The sequence below is a fragment of the Ochotona curzoniae genome, unplaced genomic scaffold (assembly GCF_017591425.1).
Source record: "Ochotona curzoniae isolate NIBS_2020 unplaced genomic scaffold, NIBS_Ocur_1.0 scaffold_2453, whole genome shotgun sequence".
In the NCBI taxonomy this organism is placed as follows: domain Eukaryota; kingdom Metazoa; phylum Chordata; class Mammalia; order Lagomorpha; family Ochotonidae; genus Ochotona; species Ochotona curzoniae.
This window is the reverse complement of record NW_024467094.1, coordinates 31,664,338-31,683,677: the sequence shown is the minus strand read 5'-3', so window position 1 is coordinate 31,683,677 and position 19,340 is coordinate 31,664,338. Positions and strand designations below refer to the sequence as shown.

At 41.8% G+C, this 19,340-nt stretch overlaps 3 protein-coding genes across 3 annotated transcripts; all 3 read left to right on the top strand.

The window, feature by feature from the left end:
- Positions 1-704: 704 nt before the first annotated feature.
- On the top strand, positions 705-1,277 carry LOC121170371 (keratin-associated protein 9-3-like). Its single transcript, XM_041001511.1, has 2 exons — positions 705-1,069; positions 1,136-1,277. The coding sequence occupies exons 1-2, from the start codon at positions 705-707 to the stop codon at positions 1,275-1,277; spliced, it is 507 nt and encodes a 168-aa protein (XP_040857445.1).
- Positions 1,278-5,178: 3,901 nt separating this feature from the next.
- LOC121169911 (keratin-associated protein 9-3-like) lies at positions 5,179-5,610 on the top strand. Its single transcript, XM_041000742.1, has one exon. The coding sequence runs from the start codon at positions 5,179-5,181 to the stop codon at positions 5,608-5,610; it is 432 nt and encodes a 143-aa protein (XP_040856676.1).
- An 8,918-nt stretch (positions 5,611-14,528) lies between these two features.
- Positions 14,529-14,825, top strand: LOC121170342 (keratin-associated protein 3-1). Its single transcript, XM_041001445.1, has one exon. The coding sequence runs from the start codon at positions 14,529-14,531 to the stop codon at positions 14,823-14,825; it is 297 nt and encodes a 98-aa protein (XP_040857379.1).
- The last annotated feature ends 4,515 nt before the right edge of the window (positions 14,826-19,340 follow it).

Genomic DNA, 19,340 nt, shown 5'->3' with positions numbered 1-19,340 from the left:
TTGGAAGCTGGTGCCATGGTGTAATAAGCTGAGCTAGCACGTGCAGTGCCAACCTCTCATATGAACGCCGGTTTTGTGTCCCGGCTGCTTCGCTTCTGTTCCAGCTCTCTGCTTGTGACCTGGGAAAGCAGTGTAGGATAGCCCAAGTTTTTGGGTCCCTTAACCCACATAGAAGACCCAGAGGAGGTGTTTTGCTTCTGGATTTGGCTCAGCTCAGGCTGTTAGGGTCATTTGGGAAGTGAGCCAATAAATGGAAAATCTCTCTGTCTCTCCCTCCCTCTTTCTCTAATTCTTCTGAGTAAAAATAAATCAGCAAGACTTGAGGTATTATTGAGTAATGTTAACACTCCTTAAAGGTAAGGGGCATCAATTACTTGTTCTTTGAGCAATGAGAGAATTTTAACAAACATAGGGATCTAGGAATTATGTTCCCAGTGAACGCAGGTGACTATTTGGATCATGGCAAAGAAACTTAATTGAAAACCAAATAAAATGAACTTTTAAAGGTTTTCAAAGGGTTAAATAAGTAACTCAGAGACGGGTCAATTATCATTCAAAGGCAAGTTATTTAAACACAAACAAGGAAGAGACTTTGGAATTATGTCAGTCGTAGCTGGCCAGTGCTTATAAAAGACTCCACATGACAGTCACCACCAAAACTCAAATCTCCAGGCAACTCAACTTTCAGTCCAACTCTTGACACCATGGCCTGCCTTGCTACTAGCTTCTGTGGGTTTCCTAGCTGCTCCACAGGTGGAACCTGTGGCTCCAGCTGCCCCCAGACGAGCTGCTGCCAGCCAACCTGCCCCCAAACCAGCTGTTGCCAACCATCTTGCTCCCAGACCAGCTGCAGTGGAACCAGCTGTGGCCAGAAGGGTGGCTCTGGAGCTGTGCTCTGTCGCACCCGCTGGTGTCGCCCTGACTGCCGTGTGGAGAGCACCTGCCTGCCTCCTTGCTGTGTGGTGAGCTGCACTCCTCCAACCTGCTGCCAGCTGCACCATGCCCAGGCCTCGTGCTGCCGCCCCTCCTACTGTGGCCAGTCCTGCTGCCGCCCAGCCTGCTGTTGCCAGCCCACCTGCAGCCAGACAACCTGCTGCCAGCCTACCTGCAGCCAGACGACCTGCACCCAGCCTGCCTGCTGTGAACCCAGCTGTACCCAGTCCAGCTGTAGCCAGCCCAGCTGCACCCAGCCTACCTCCTCCGAGCCCACCTGCAGCCAACCCAGCTGCACCGAGCCCACTGCCTGTGAGCCCACATGCAGCCAGCCAGCCTGTTAGAAGCTAGTTGCTGATTTTCAACTTGAAATGTCAACTGTCAACTTAGTCCATGAACTGATGATCTTTTCAACCACCTTTGGATAACTAACAAATTTGTTATTTTGGCTTTTTTTTATGGTGATTATAAAATATTTGGGCCTACCAGAACTATCTGATTCCATTCAATATTGGAAGGATTTGGGCTTCTCCTCTGTGGATTTGAAGATATAAATTTTGACCTGGAAAAGGAGGCTTGACTCTCAGCAAACCACTTGGTTTCATTCTGCAAGATTCAAAGCTATCCAGGCTGAAAAAGTAACACCTGTGCTTCCCACTTTTCCCCCACTTCTTCTCTATCCTCTTGAAAATCACACTTTGTAAGAAAGGGAAATAATATGCTAATGTCTAATAAATCATAATTTTTGGTGAAGCAAATATACCTCTTTATTTCATTGAGTGTGTTCATGACCAACATTTCATTTGAAAGTCACACAAAAGGTTTTAGTCTCTTTTTGATACTCCATGTTGCCTTGTAAAATTTGATTAAGTCCAGTGCATATTGTTCTTCTGAGAATAAATGAAGTCAGAAACAGACAGACTGTATTATCATGTCTTGATCTCAAGGAGCACTTGTAGAAGCAGAGAGAAAAGCTGGGATCTCTGAACTCAGAACCAAAATATGACATATTTTTCCTCTGTTTGAAGAATAGTCCTTCAGGAAATCATCAAACCAAAGGAGTTTATTTAACGAATCACCCTCTCCCCACTCCCAGCTAACCTAAAGCCGAGCGAGATGGAAGACGGGGAAGTGTCTCGGAGGACATATGCTCTAATTAGATGGTTTTTAACTCCCCAAATTTCTTACCCAAGCTTCCAACAGGAAGTGAGGATGACAAAGGTTCTTTATATAATCACCTGAATGCACCCCTCTGCTTGTTACACATCTACACACGGTGTGGTGCATAGCCCTAACACATTTGTGTATGCTGAACCAGAATAATGTGTCATAAATATGGGTAGCTTTTCAGAGAAGGGTCAGGATTAATTCATGATTTCTCAGATTTAGAACTGGAGTATCATGAAGGTAATTTTTAAAATAAAGACTTATTTTGGATCAAATTCCAACACTTTACTCACTCAAGGGTTAATTAAAAGGGAGAAATTAGAAAGCATGAATAATGGAATGCATATAAGCAAACAACTGACTTTACTGATGCAGCACAAAAATGTTGAGCCAATCAAGAATGCATCCCTGGGTGACAGAACTTTAGCCCCTTATCCCTTAGACTCCAGTTAGGAGTCCTTCCAAGCATCACGAACCCCCAGCATCCTGTGCTAAGAGATAAAGTAAAATCATAAATGATGTCATTAAAAAATGCCAGTTAAGCCTTTCATCATTTCCACACATTTCTTATTCAGCAGGCATCTGCTGAGTATCTACATAAGAAGAAGCATCTACGTGGAAGACATTACGCAGGATGAACCAATCATGGGCCGAATGTGCTCTCACGGGGTAAATGATCTGGCAGAGCAATTATCCCTGGAAGGTGTCTGAGAGATCATCTCATTTTGCAGATGAAAACATTAATGTTCAGAGGAATTAAGTGACTTTTCTGAGGCCACACAATCACTCAGTGGAAGAACCAGTTTGAGAAGCTTATTTAGCTTAATCAATTTAACTCCCCACACACCCATGTGACCATCTTCCATCACCCCAAGCTGGATCCATTTTAAAGTTCCTTTCAACTGAAAAATTTACATTGTCTTTAAATTCAAAACCATAAGCTAATATTGATTGAAGTTTTATCAATAGGGAGAGGGCTAGGTAAACTCAGGTATGCACATACTCTGAATTATTGTATAGTTACTTATTTGCCAGAACAACAGTCTAATGGCTAAATCCTTTCCTTGCATGCACTGGAATCCCATATGGACACTGGTTTGCATCCTGGCTGTTTCACTTCCCCTCCAGCTCCCTGTTTGTAATATAGGAAGGCAACAGGGGACAGCCCAAAACCTTGGGACCATTCACCTGTGTGGGAGACCCAGAAGAAGCTCCTGGCTCCTGGCTTCAATCAGCTCACCTATGGTGGTTGCAGCTGCTTGGGGAGTGAAGCAGTGAATAAGGATCTTTCTCTCTGTATTCCTTTCTCTCTGTAAATCCAAAACTGCCGAAGAAGAGCAATCCGAGACTTCATTAGTGAAGTCCATTAAACATATAAAGAGACATAAAGCCTTTATGTTCTTCCAAACACTTTACAAGGAAAAATCGCTGCAAAACTTTTTTTATAATGCAAACAATACTCGGATTCCAAAGCTAAAGATAGTCAGGATATCAATGCTACTAACTCAATCTACACACCTAATGCAATTCTATCTACCACCTGCTGATGTATTTTGCAGAAATATAGAACTTCTTCAAAAATTCCTATGAAAACTTAAGGGATCCTAAGTAACCATAGCTATCTTTTAAAAGAACAAAATCAAAGTTCCTAATTTTTTTTTTAATAAAGGTATAGTCTTAAAATAATTCCATACTGGGCTTGGTGCACTAGCATAGTTGTTAAATCCTCACCTTGCATGCACCACAATCCTATATGAGCACCAGTTTGCTTTATTTTCAGCTCCCTGCTTATAGTCTGGGAAAGCAGTAGAGGATGGCCCAAAGCCTTGGGTCTCTACTCATGTGTGGGAAACTCAGAGGGAGCTCCTGGCTCCTGGCTTCAGATCTGTTGTGGCCATCTGAGGGGTGAACCAGTGCATGGAAGATCTTCCTCTCTGTATCTCCTTCTCTCTGTATAGCTGCCTTTCCAATAAAAATAAATGAATCTTTTTTAAAAATTAAAAATAATGCCATACTAACATAGACATACAGATAATCAAAATGGACAGCCTTTTCAAAATATTCTCATGCATACGGCCAAAAGATTTTTACCCAGAATTACAATGACAGTGGCTTAAATATTACAAAAATAATTAAGTTGCCTAACATAAATGATTGAGATGAGTACCATAAATTTTATGTAATATGTATTACCACAATTAAAAGTTTTTAATTTATATATGTATATATATTATAATATGAGACACAAACATTAATGATGAAGAATATGTATGGGTATTTATCATAATATACTTGAAAAATAGGTATAAATGTGTCAAAGAGTATCACCAAGTTATTAATATAATTTCTGGCATATTAGTTTTGGAAGGTATGTATATTCTTGAAAGAGGGGCTAGAATTTTTTTATATGTCTTCATAGTGTCAGCATGCATTATTGCTTCAATAGTCAGAAGACAAATTATTAGCAAAAGACCTTAAAGGCTTCAGTTGCTGATATGAGTTTGTGCACGGATGACTGAAGGGATAAATCCTACAAGTCTAAAGAGCCTCGAGTTTGCACAACATGATTACAGAAGGTAGACTCTGAGAGTTGATGAACCAGTTGACAGCTCATGTTGTGATGACAACAACATTGTTAATGTCTCTGCAGGTCTGGACAATTGTTTATGAAATCATGATCATGGCTGAGCGACCACTTAGGAAGAAAACACTCAGTTTAGATAAACTCTGCCTCAAGGTTACCAAAGGATATGGATGACAAAGTGAGTCAAGGTGATGCTTGGTCCAGAGGTGTTGCCCAATTTGACTTCCCAATGAGCCTTCACTTGGTCCAGAGGGCAAGGAAGAAGCATAGTAAGACTTAATTGAATAATGACCGAAGCAGGTTATGGAGATGCTATTTATAATTTTCTGAACAACTCGGTATCAACCAATCAGACATCTGACATCAAGGGAAGAGGCTGAATGTTAGGTAAGCATGAGGCTCCAAGGGACATATATAAGGCCAGGTATGGAAGGTGCGGACAAAAGCCAGAAACTTCTCCTGACAGTACATACCTCAACTCAACTCCCGACACCATGGCCTGCCTTGCCACCAGCTTCTGCGGATTCCCCAGCTGCTCCACCGGTGGGACCTGTGGCTCCAGCTGTGGCCAGCCCAGCTGCTGCCAGCCCAGCTGCTGCCAACCAACCTGCCCCCAGACCAGCTGCTGCCAGCCCAGCTGCCCCCAGATCAGCTGCTGCCAACCATCTTGCTCCCAGACCAGCTGCTGTGGAACCAGCTGTGGCCAGGAGGGCGGCTCTGGAGCTATGTTCTGCCGCACCCGCTGGTGTCGCCCTGACTGCCGCGTGGAGGGCACCTGTGTGCCTCCTTGCTGTGTGGTGAGCTGCACTCCTCCAACCTGCTGCCAGCTGCACCATGCCCAGGCCTCGTGCTGCCGCCCCTCCTACTGTGGCCAGTCCTGCTGCCGCCCAGCCTGCTGCTGCCACTGCTGTGAACCCTCCTGTTGATTCAAAGGAAACACAGAAAAACTGCTGATCTGAAGAAGTGTTCAGTGTTACTGGAGACCAACTATTTCTTATTCAGAAATAACAAAGCTCTCAAGATCCCTGCGGAAGTGCCAAATTGGCTCTCTGAAAATATATGTCAACCATCATGTCCTGTAGATTGTGTCTCCATCCACCATGGTACCTGGAAGAGCAGTTCTTCAGTGAAGTCCCTGTCCCCTTCCCTCTCTCTCCACCCTCATGTATCTTCAGTCCTACTTTCTCCTCGAATACCTCCTACTAACTGCAAATAAAATGCTTTAATATGCTTAACAAACTGCATTTCGTGTTTCTTCTACCTAGAAGCTTGTTGACCGGAAGCTGGAATTTGACAAGAATGGGTCTGCATGTTGGTGATGGTCTTAAAGCATAAATGTAAAGCTTAAACCAGAGAGATAAAATACAAACAAAGTATGATTGAATCCATTTTTAAATAAAATCTCCCTTGCAGTAAACAGCCTTAATAACTATTGTACTACTTAGATGCTCCTTTATGAGTAGAGACAGATCAATAAAGTTGCTTTCATGAAATTAAGACTTTCAGGTGGATCAGAGTTGTTAGATGCTAGCAAGAGGTACTTTTACCATCGCTAACCTTGTTCCATTCAATATTCTAGTGTCCTCCTTCATTCATGCTCAATATAAAAATTTATATTACTATTAAATAGATTTAAGGATGCACCAGATTCTATTTTCCAAAAACGCTTCATTTATTCTTATGTTTTAGCTTATCCCATTCTTTCACTAATCCACAAAGGGCTCTATGAATTTCAACCTCCAACATCCACTGGCTATTCAGTGTTTACATGTGTAAGATGTTTCTCTGAGCTCAATGAGAGCTAAAACATCATGGAGAACACACAGCAAGTTCTACCACCACCATCTGTTATCAAAATGTGAACGAATTCTATTCTATTTCGTACTCTACGTTAAAACTTGACAGTTGTTTTCCTAAGAAGTTAACATAGAACAAACACACTGTTTTCAACATTCAAGTTTTAAATTGATCTTGAATGGCTTAAGTAGAATATGCACACAGCAATTGGAGACAAGCATAGGACACCTTAGGAAAAATATTTCCCTGTTATTTACAAGATCCCGGCACTTACCTCTGCCATTTAATTAGTTGCAATGACAATTTCCAGATAAGGTGACACATTCCAGAGAAGCATAAAGTGGATGGCCACATGATCCTCACAATGTCATCACTCCCCAATGTTTTCTTTCTGAGTATGGTTCAACTGTTAAATCCCAAAAAAGAGCAACTGGACAAATAGCACGGCTCCTTCAGGAGAAAGGCAGCTCCATTACATCATTTATGAGGGGGGCAGGCACCCATAAACCATGCTGATTGCTCCACCCATCCAACAAACACTGACTGAATCAGATCCAATAAACATTTATGGACGTTCTACCCGAAGCAACACTCTCTGCTGAATACCTTCTCTGCTGGATATATTATACCATTTGGTTCATAAGAAAAGATTTCTGGACTGAAACATGAAAAATATTTACATGTTGCAAACCAATTAAGATGAAAGGAATTGTAATGATATTTTGATCCCAGGTTGGAACTAATGATTGGAAGACGTAACTTTTGTATGGCCAAAGGTATTCCCTAAGTTCAGTGAGTATTTTGGTGTCCTAAATCCAAAGGGATTCAGTCTATATTTGTGCAAGGAAAAAAAATAAGAGTTAAAAATAATAGCACAATTACCCTTAGCCTTAGAGGAGTCCAGTCACATGGAATAACCACCATACAAATAGGGTGTTGACTTGAACTAAAACTGGGAGACTCTTTGAACATGGAAAACCACAAACACATTCTTAGCAATAAAGGGCTGGATGATGAGTCTCCATGAACCCACAGAGCAGAGTGGCTTAGAAACTTCTGCTCATAATGTGTCATACACATCTCAATGTAAGCCAATCAAAGGACCACTGAGGGAAAAATTTAAATAAAAACAAGAAAAATATGTCAAGAATTTTACAAATAGCAGCTGTCTCAGATATATAAGGGGCCCAATGTGGCCATCACTAGCCCAAACTTGGAAACTCCTCCAAGCAGCTCCCTACTCAACTCAACTCCCAACACCATGGCCTGCCTTGCCACCAGCTTCTGCGGATTCCCCAGCTGCTCCACCGGTGGGACTTGTGGCTCCAGCTGTGGCCAGCTCAGCTGCTGCGAGCCCAGCTGCTGTGGAAGTAGCTTTGGCATTGGAGGTGGCATTGGCTGTGGCCAGGAGGCCGGCTCTGGAGCTATGTTCTGCCGCACCCGCTGGTGTCGCCCTGACTGCCGCGTGGAGGGCACCTGCCTGCCTCCTTGCTGTGTGGTGAGCTGCACTCCTCCAACCTGCTGCCAGCTGCACCATGCCCAGGCCTCGTGCTGCCGCCCCTCCTACTGTGGCCAGTCCTGCTGCCGCCCAGCCTGCTGCTGCTACTGCTGTGAGCCCTCCTGTTAAAAGCCAAGTTGCTGATTTTCAATTGCCCAGGACACAGTATCTCTGAGCTGTTCATCTCTCTCTTTGACCATCCTAGACACTACAAGTTCTTAGGCTTTTGTTTTCTGTTAGAGAGACTACCAAGTCAATGAGTTTCTATTCTCCTTGGATGCCATTTTATGCTAAATATTTTGACCTTCCCCTCTGGGCACAGAAGTGCTGCCAATCCATTTACTGATCACCAAATTGCTTTGGAAATACCATTTTTGATGTTTCTGCAGGATTGAAAATGATGGACATGCTGTGAGATTTTTCCAGGGAAGAGAAGTACACAGATCTAAGTTTTTTTTCCTAGTTCATAATCTGTTTTAATCTTCTATTCACTTAAACTGTTTTCAGTGTTCAAAAGCACCAGAGTAATGCCAAAGGGCATTTCTCAGATGTCAGCAGAGAGAACGGAAGCTCTCCACTCAAAGTTCAGCCTCTAAAAGTAGGCTAGACCTTTCCACATATCAACATCTAATCCACCCCTGGGCCTTAGGATCACAATGATTTGACCTGCTGGCTATTTCAATTATATCTGTGACACAATGTCTTCTCATATTTCTTAATAAATGTTCCATACTGGGCAAATCACATTTTGTGTTGATTTCTTGTTGTATATCAAGTGGTTTAACTGCCTGTAATTCAAGGAGTATACTTGAAAGAAGCTTGTTTCTGTTTTAAAGACACTAACAATATGTAAATTCATTCATTCAATTAAAAGTATTGGCTGTTACTTCTAAAGCATGGGCATGGAAATGAGAAATATGAAAAATCAGTTCTTAATCTTAAGTTCATTATTATCCGGAAATGTTTCAAAATGTGTAAAGTAGATACACAAAATGAGACAAGACAAATTGTGGTTTTTTTTTCAGCAGTTAGCAGCCTTCATTTCAGAAGGAGAGGTACAGATGTTATTTTGGTCAGCATCCCTTGAAAAATTTAAAATAAGACTACTACTCTGGGACAGGCATGTTGGTAGTCCCAAAAGTCTAAGATAAGGGTGTGAAGCAATTATAGGTGAGACAAAAAACAGTTGTGCTCCAAAAAGATCATGAGAAAAAAAAAAAAACAGAGATGAGTGATATGAGTAGCCATTGAAAAGTTCCTGAAAGATGGAATTAAAAGATAAAAGTGAAAAGTACAAACTTTATTTCTCAACATCAATGGCATTAGGGTAGTGATGATACCAAGCAATTAGTCACTTAACTCTTTGGTGACGTTCTCCCAAGAGCATCTGCTAGGCCAAAACCCAAAACACGCAACACCAAATGCCAGCAAGAACAGCCACAGAACCTATCACCCACTTCTGACGGGAAATGCAAGTGGTACAAACACATTAGAACACAACTCGGTGGTTTCTTACAAAACTAAACATTTTCACCACAGGATCCAGCAAGCCTGCTCCACAGCATCCACCAGAAAGAGCCAAAAACACACCCCGCATAAGAAGCTGCATGTAGATGTTTAGAGCAGCTCTATTTGTAATTTCCAAAACTTGGAAGAGATCAAAATTTCCTTCCGTAGATGAATGAGTAATTAAACTATAATGCATTCTAAAACTATGACATGTGGAACAAGCAAAACCATGGCAGTAAACGAAAAGGTAGCTCCCGCGTCTGCCAAGCAGAGTAGAGAGTGTTTTTTAGGGCATGGCACTTCTCTGTAAGACGCTGTAATGGCAGATACGAGTCATGTATGCATTTGTTGTGCTAACCTCTTATTAGATCCCACCTCCCAATTCACTTACATTGACAGGTAAACTTTCAATATGTGAATTTCGGGTGATATATAACTGGCATACACAGAAAACTTCTTAACAAAGTCCTGTTTTTAAAAATATGCTGTGGTTGTGTTGTTATATATTAACAAAAACCTGGAAATATGTAGAAGGGTGCATTTTCATGGTACTAAGCAAAGGAATATTTAAATCACTGCATAAGCAGTGAGGTACTGGATGAGGGTGGAGGACGCATGGAATAGAAAAGTGAATGATGCGTCTAACCTAATGCCTTATGACCCATTACAGGAACAAGAGTGGCAGAAACTACGCATATTTTCTTCTTAACTTGCTTGTTTTCTTCTTTTTAAAAGTAACATATGCTGTACATAGACTAAGTAAACTTCACATAAATTTAAATCCGTTCAATACTTACATCAATCCTATGAAACAGATTTGACCTTGATTTTATACTGAGAAAGTCCAGGCTAAAAGAGCTTAAATAGATTGTCTATGGTAACACAGTCCACAGGTAAAAAGAAATAGGAATTTACCTGTGATTCCCAAACTCACAGATGATTTAAGGAACTAGAGGAATAGTATAGAGAGACTCATTAGACCTGACGATGGCTATTTTGGAAGCTTGGGCTTCAGAAGAAATCACTCAAGTGTGAGGTGACTTTCTCAGCCTCTCGCCCTCCTCCGTGCTCAGTGGTGGGTGGTGGGCATGGTGCCCAGGACACCACACTGCTATGGCTGCCCACAGCTGTGACAGTTTGGCCGCCAGGGGGAGCAAGAGGAAAACTGCCAGGCTGGACTAAGCGAAAGGGACTGCCTCTGCCTCCTTTTGCTTCCTGGGATTCCTTGTTTACAAGTGGGTCACGGGACCATCACCCCAGAATGTCTTCTCCCGGGCAAGTGCAGATCCTTATCATGGCAGCTCCTGAATTCAGTTTGTGGTTAGCCCAGCCCTGACAGAAGCAGCTTCAGGTGTCACCTCAGACAGGAGCGCCAGCCACCCAAAAACTCCCCCAGAGCGTGTCAGTTCTCCAGAATAGTTGTTCACAGCTTCTGCGCTTTTAATTTCTTCCCCTTTCCATTTAATTCAGGACTTCACATATTCCTCTTAAGACAAGGGTTTTCTGCAGGTTCTGTGTTAGCATTATCTTTGAGCCATCTTTCAGCTGTCTTGCTAACAACTTAGTTAAAAATTCTTCACGGAATAATAGATGTGGTTTGTCTCTCCTGATCCTAACTCACTATCATTAAAAAAAAAATCCAGATTATTGAGTCAACCATTTGCTCAGACCTCACACGCTGTCTTTGATTAATCATCATAGTTGATTATGGGGAAAATATTAATCTCTGAGCTTTGAAGAGCATGGCAAGATAACAACATTTTAGACCTAATAGCACCTGATTGAGAAGTCAGGAAAACTGCTCAACGCAAAATGCCTCTGTTAGAAAAAGAAAGAAAAAATCCAGTATTTCTTTCAAAAATCTTTTATGGAAAGTGATATATCCCAGGGACACCCTTTGCTAATTACTGATATATCCCCCCCAAAACCATAACTTTGACTTAAGAAACTGCTTCTCCACTATGATTTATCCATTACATACTCATAAGTAAAAGTAGTTTTTAAAGCCCTGGAGATAAAGGATTTTTAAAAGCTTGAAGGAGGACCCAGTACAATGGCCTAGAGGCTAAAGTCCTCTCCTTGCATATGCCAGAATCCTGTATGGGCACCAGTTCAAATCCTAGCAGCCCGGCTTCCCATCCAGCTCCCTGCTTGTGGCCTGGGAAAGCAGTCGAGGACAACCCAAAGCCTTGGGACCCTGCACCCGCGTGGGAGAACCGGAAGAAGCTCCAGGATCCTGGTTTTGGATCAGCGCAGCTCCGGCTGTTCCAGTCACTTGGGAAGTGAATCATGGGATGGAAGATCTTCCTCTCTGTCTCTCCTCCTCTCTGTACATCTGACTTTGCAATAAAAAAAAAAGCTTGAAGGAGGAAATGTTGAATCATCAAATGGACTAAAGAAAGAAAGGTTTGGGTAAGACTGGTGATTTAAGAGCCAAAAGAAATTGTTTCTGTGAGGATAAGAGAGACTAATCCAGACCTTAAGTATTAGTGTCTGTTAGATCTATTTATTACTACCTTCTTCTTTGTTCCTGTATTACAAATGAGACAGGGTTGATATGGTATATGACCCCCAAATAAAATGAATTCATTTTAATGAGTTGTTCATTAAAAGACAACATTTCAAGATTTTTGAATTATTAAATTTTAAACGGAGGATTTTAGTTGGACAATTATGTTGCCTGTAAGATATTCACTTGCTCAAAATACAAGATTTGTACACTTGGTGTAAGAAACATTCTAGTGGGTTTATAATATTGTGCAATGATGAAGTGAAGGTACCTGAAATTTTTCACAGTAAGTGAAGTCAGGAGGAATGTGAAAGACTGAAGAAGACATGATGAATCCTCATTGGGGGAACCGAGCCTCTACACCTCGTGTTATCTCCTGTGATTGTGTTCTAGACACCATGCCTTGTTACAGCTTCCTAGCAGCAGCTCGCTCACTCGCTTTTCTGTGAACTTGATGCTGCTCTTCCCCACACCTGCTAGACCTTCCTACTCCTTGACCTTGTGTTCGTGAGCTGGGCACCACATGAATCTCAGGAAATTCTAAGACACTTCAGGGCACACCTGTGTCTTGCTGATTGTTAAGTGCTCTAAACCTCCCAGGACAGCACCATGGAAATACAAGCTGCTCTCAAAGTTTGTTGGAATAAGCCAAATTATATATATATATATATATTTTTTTTTTTTTTAATGGAAAGCATAATAGTACTGCTGAGATTGTAAATTAGCATACATGACCAAGAACACAGACATGGAAGCAGATGGCCTTGGTTCAGATCCCACTTCCATCCTTTACTAGCCATTGAACTTGCGCAATGGATTTAACCCTCTGTCTCACAGTTTCCCTCATCTATAAAATGGAGGATAACTTTCACACCAACTTCAGAGTTGTTGTAAGAATTAAATGACATAATACTTGTAGAACACTTAGGACCAAGAAGTTGTCTGGAAAATTCTGTATGCATTTGTTATTGTTACATACCTGTATGTTGTCCTATTTTATTTTTATGTTACTATACAGTAATCGTTTAATTCTACATGTTTTGTTTTTGTTATGTAGCTCTCCATGTCCCTCCTTCCCCATGACCTCCTCCAAGGCTATCTGCGTCTTTCTGCATGATGTCTGACTTGCAACAGATGTACCACCGATGAGTGTTTGCTAAGAGATAGGTAAATTCCAGTGTGTGGATCCAAAACCACAAGGTCATTCTAGTAAGAGGATGGCCAAATGAAAGCAGGGTCACAGTAAGCATTTTTTATCTGCTCCATCACCCTGTTGATCTGCATCTCTTTCGGCCTCTGACTCCTCTATGCTGCGAAATTTTTCCACTTCAGAACTTGAGAGCCATTTTATCTAATGATGGGTAAAACATATATATATATATATATGCCGTATATTTCAAAGAAAACTAGTTCTAGAGGTTTATCAGTTTAGTACTTATTTTACTCTAAAAAAATTCTAAAACATCATACTAAATTTTTTAAACATACTACTGGAGTTTTAATTGTTTAGCTATAATTTGGAAATATCATTTCTCTTGCAGAGAACAAAACCTGTACGTTTTTATAAAATCTTGTACTTTGAAGAACATTGAGTGATGAAGTTATTCTGTGAAAACTTAAACTAACCAAAAAAAAAGTCTCTGGTCAAGTGAACTTGGAGGAAAAAGAAAAATACTCTGCCTCTTTATTAAAAATCACAGAGCTTGCTGGTACATTATGGGCCAGTGAAGACCTCAATGCTTTCCAAGCTTAGTTATCAGAGAATGGTCACATCCTTTGGAACAGCTGTTCACAGAACTCTCCTCGGGAAATTTGGTACCTTTTGATCTCTAAAAAACCTAACAGCACTATCTGTTGGTCATAAACAATTCTAACTCATAACATGGTTGGATGGGGTTTCAAGGGGGCATCAGGCACTGTCACCCATGCAGGTCTTGTCCCTGCCACATTATCGTTCAGAGTCTAGTTCTTACAGATTATAGCCACTTGTCTTAATTCATCCTCTTGGAGCTACAAAGAATAAGTCTATACACTGTATCACTTTTTCAGACAGAGGGCCTATGTTAGCACTTTGAATCTGGGTTGCCCGTGGAAGAGCATACACAAAGCTTACTACCTCTTCATCCGGAAAGTAGACAGAAAAGCACAGGAAAGATTTGCAGATACCTGGCATGCCAAGCCGTCATTAATGACGTGTAACGATGAGAAGATAATGACGTGGTGCCTTTGAAGGTCGACATGAAGCTCCCTGGGCAATGACACCTGGACAGTGTCAAGAGTCCTAATTTGCCAACAAAACAACCTAAATCCCTTTTATGAGGTGAGGAGTGTATCCGAGGTAATAAACACTTAAGTAATTAAATAGTTTTTATGGAGATAGCTATAAACTGAAACATCAGGGGGAAAAAACTCTTGATAATTGGCTGACACCCAGGCAGCTGGGTATATAAGAGCCACATCAGGAGAGAGAGAGGCATAGAGACACCAACACATCTCTCCTTTCAACCCAACAAAACCACACTCCCCACACCATGGCTTGCTGTGTTGCCCGCTGTTGCAGTGTCCCCACCGGCCCTGCCACCACCATCTGCTCCCACGACAAGTGCTGCCGCTGTGGAGTCTGCCTGCCCAGCACCTGCCCACATGAGATCAGCCTCCTGCAGCCCATCTGCTGTGACCCCTGCCCTCCACCCTGCTGTGAGCCTGAAATCTACGTGCCAACTTGCTTTCTGCTGAACACTTGCCACCCGACACCCGGACTGAGTGGGATCAACCTCACCACCTACGTCCAGCCCGGCTGTGAGAGTCCCTGCGAGCCCTGCTGTTAACCAGCTCGGACTTTGCACAGGGTCAGTGAACTGGATGCCCAGATGTCCTGTGTATTGCTGGAGACCTTCAGTACTCACTGCAGCCCATGCCGTGGAGAAAGATGTTGCAATTCCTGGGGCCATGTTCGCATGAATTTACTCAACTTCTGAATTCTTTGCTCTTTCGGGTTCAGCTGAAGACATCCTTTCTATCTTTTAGGCTATTTCATCGTTCTTTGAGAAATGGCCATGCTGGGTATTCATTAATAAACTTCATTCTTGTTTAGCATATGTAAAATAGTGCCTCGTGATTATTTTTTCCATGTTTCTTCTTAGGGAAAATAAAATGTCAGTGTAAAACTCTACAGTAGATTATTATCCTACTCAGTATTTGTCCCAGCAGAATGAGTGCTAGTATGGTAGAATTTATTGGAAAATTGGATACTGGTTCTTTGCAATAAGCTGAAAAGAAAAGAAAGAGTAAGTTTTGTAAGGTTTTTATTCATTATAAAAAAATAATTAAGACATTCACTGAGCTAGGAACCAGGACTTCTTCTGGGTCTCCCACATGGGTATAGGGTTTTTGGGCCATCCTCTTACTGCTTTCGCAGATTACAAGCAGGCAGCTGGATGAGAAATAGAGCAGCCAGGATATGAACCATTGTCCACATGGGATCCTGGCACCTGCAAGGTGAGCAATTAACCATTGAGCCATCGTGCTGAGCTCACGAAAAGATGTATTTCAAGTATTTCTATCACTTGAAATACATTTCTCTCCCAAATGACTTCAATAAATATTTAATTCATTCTTTTATCCCCTTCAATACTTTCATAGGTACTAGTGACAATTTTAATAATCAGATAAGGGAATCATGATTATCATAGCAAGTTAATTATTTTCTAGGCTGAAGTAAAGGAGTTTTCATTTTTTTCTACTTATATCTGGAAGGGATTGGCATATAGTGTTTATTATTGATGCCAAAAAATAACTCTAAACCCTCAACTACAACCATGGTGGGCCTTTATTATTCAAGGGGCCTTTGCTGGTTTAAAAAAAAAGCCCCAAATTGAAACCAGAAAACCTGGGTTTACTCCTGGCTCTGCCTCAGTAGCCCCAAACAGTCAGACATGTTGGGTCCTCTCTAAAGACACTTTCTGCTTCAACATTCTGTATTTCCAATGGCTGATGTGGTGGTACTATGAACTAAACTGCCTCCTATGACTCTAGGTCAACTCCCATTTGTTCCCTTTTCAATCCGATAACCTGCTAATGCACCTAGGCTAAGCAGGGGAAGATACCCCAGGGTCTTTGGCTCTTGCCACCCATGTGGGGGAACCAGACAGAGCTCCAAGCTAGAGGATTCAACCTGGCCCAGCCCTGGCAGTTACACCATTTGCAGAGTGAACCAGCAGGTGGAAGATTTCTTTCCTTCTCTGTGCCTCTCTCTCATCTCTCCCTATAACCAATTCTTTCAAATAAATCTTTCCAAAAAAATTCTATGGTTCTAAATCATCTAGAAACATTCTAAGAAGCATAGCAGGCCGCTAACCAATCCCATTCACTTTATTATGATTATTGCTTTCATGGAAGAACAGCTAACATCTGGGGACTACCTGCTAGACTCTCTAACCAGTATTTCATGCACAGACAGCTGCCTTTATTCTCTTCATTTTATAGGTGAGGAAACCAAGGCTGAAAGATTAAGTTTCTTGCAAAAGTTATACAACTCATATGTGACAGAGAGGGACTTAAACCTAAAACTTCACGAACCTAAAGTTATTTCTCTTTCATTAGACCAAAGCATTTACCTCCTCTACGGAAATGTCATCAAAGGAAAAACACTGGCTAGGTCATTAACCTTCAACTTGAAAGGTAAAATGTTTGACAACTCAATTTTTCAATTTTCTGGTGAGTTTCAATAAACTAGACCAAAGTAAAACAAACTACCCTTAATCACTAACAATAGGATTTAAAAAAAAACCCAAGGTACTTCATTTTTCACTCAAATCATTCCTAGCATCCAAATTCACTTTCCGTTCATATTGAATCGAGGTTAGTCTAAATCCTGATCACAGACACGGTCTCCTGCTTAACCTCCATCTGTTACCCTCCCCCCACCTAAGTTACATCTCTTCATCAGCCCATGCTCCTGACCATTTATGAATACTGTTTACACTGAATTTCTCAAAATGCAAGGTGGAATTAAAACTAAACTTTTCATTGTGGCTCTCAAGACCCTCAGTAATCTGGCAGAGTGGTTTTCCCCAAAGCATCCCTGCTCCTAATCCTGGGACGATGCATGGATGACACAGGTGGGGATTCTGAACAACTCTAGCTTTTTTATGTGACCAACTGTTAAGTAAGGTTATAATCAGGACATCACTTCCTAAGAACTCAGTGACGTTACAGTAAGTAAAACCAACTGTACAGCCCTAAGAACAATGTGTGCTAATTGTCAACTTCCAAGTTCACCGTTGCAGGGTCTGGTTTGTAATGTTACAGTATACCTGGTTTTCTATACGGTTCTACCAAGAGAGGACACTAATGAGAGACTCTAGTTCTGAGGAGGAGGGGTCTTTCCTTGGCAACAGTGGTAGTAGCACTACGTTTTAATCCTCCCACATCAGCATGCACAGAGCTGAGAGCCCTCCCCACAGGAACCAAAACCCTGACCCAAAGGGTCCCTCCCCTGACCTTCTGAGATAAAAGCACCAACTGGACTGTATGTAGAAATCTAAGTCCAGCTCTGCAAGTCCATTTTCCTCAGTCTCCAGATTTATATTAACCAATCTCATCCTTCATTCTCCAGCTCTAGAGCTGGTTGTCGCCTCTTGTATTAGCTCAATTTATCTTTTTGGCTGTTTCAGTCCTCCAACAGCTGGAGGACTGAATTTTCCCTTTATTAAAATTCTGCATGTTGCGGGCCCAGAACAATAACCTAGTGGCTAAATCCTCGTCTTGCATACACTGGAATCACATATGGGTACCAGTTCATGTCCTGGCTGTTCCACTTCCCATCCAGCTCCCTGCTTGTGCCCTGGGAAAGTAGTCGAGGACAACCCAAAGCCTTGGGACCCTGCACCTGCATGGGAAACGTGGAAGAGGCTCTTGTCTCCCGGCTTCGGATCGGCACAGCATCAGCCGTTGTGGTCACTTGGGGAGTGAAGCATTGGATGGAAGATATTCCTCTCTGTCTCTCCTCCTCTCTGTACATCTGACTTTGCGACAAAAAGGAAATAAATCTTAAAAAATATCAACAGGTATGCCCAGAAACTGCAGCATGCTTTTATGGATGATAAAGAGCTCAACAGAAGCACAGTGATGGGAGTGGCTCATCCAGAGGCCAGGCTGCAAGTAAGAGCAGTGCAACATCATAGGGGAAGTCCTCACTTTTCCTCTCTCTCTCTCACTTTTTTTTTTTCCAAATATTTGTTTTCACCTACTTGAAAGGTGCAATGACATAACAAGGAGACATAAAGAGATAGAGAAGAATCTTCCATCCTCTGGCTCATTTTCCAAATGCCTGCAACAGACAGGACTGGGACAAGCCAAAGCCAACAGTCGGGAGCTCCATCCAGGGGCCCAAGCACTTGGCCATCTTCTGCTGTCTAGCAGAATGCACTAGCAGAAAGCTGATCAAAAGCGAAGAAGAGAAACTTGAATTGCATTCCAGTGTGGGATGCCGGCACTGTAGGCCTCAGCTTAACCACAGGTCACAGTACCACACTCAATTGTCTTTCTTCTCTGGAATGCATTAACTCTTGTCTAAACACCACTGAGAAAAACAAAAACAAAGCAAAACACTACCTCAAATATTCTGTAAAGACTTCTTGGACCACTTCAACCCTGCTTTGTAGTATTTTCTCTTTGGGGAATTTTCATAATACCCGCAGGAAAACCTGTCATTTATTGAATAACTATTATGCCTCACACAATGCTGAGTGATTTATGTAAGTTGTTCTCATTTAATGCTTATTCAACTCTTGTGGAAGACCATCCTATGAGAAAGCATCAAAAAGTTTGTGAAAAAATGGAGTTAAAAGAAAAATTTTGGAGAAAATATTTTGATATTCATACATGAGTTTCTTCATGATGCTGTCTGCAAGCTCTTTGAAGATAACCTCATGTATAAACAGCTTTCCAGACAGTTCCATCAGATCCTGACTTCACCACACACTTCAGAATATCTCTTCAGGAGTCAATGATGTATAATGGATGGATTGGCTCACTCATTTATTATCCTCACATCCTGGCTTCAGCCGCATGTTAACACAAATTCAAGAGCCAAATTCAAGAGGAAGGAACTGTGAAAACATGTCAGGTGTTTGATAGGAAGTGATTATCAGCTTTGGCAGTGGTCTTGAAACAGAACTGCAGAAAAGAAGTTTGGTTTCGCTTAAAACGTTTCTCATGACGTTTTGCAGAGTCAGAGGCTTTGGGTACCCATGGTCCTGTGAAATTATTTTTAAAATTCATTACAACTTGTAGTTCAAACTACCAGTCTTGGGGCAGGCATTGTGATGTACAAGTTTAGC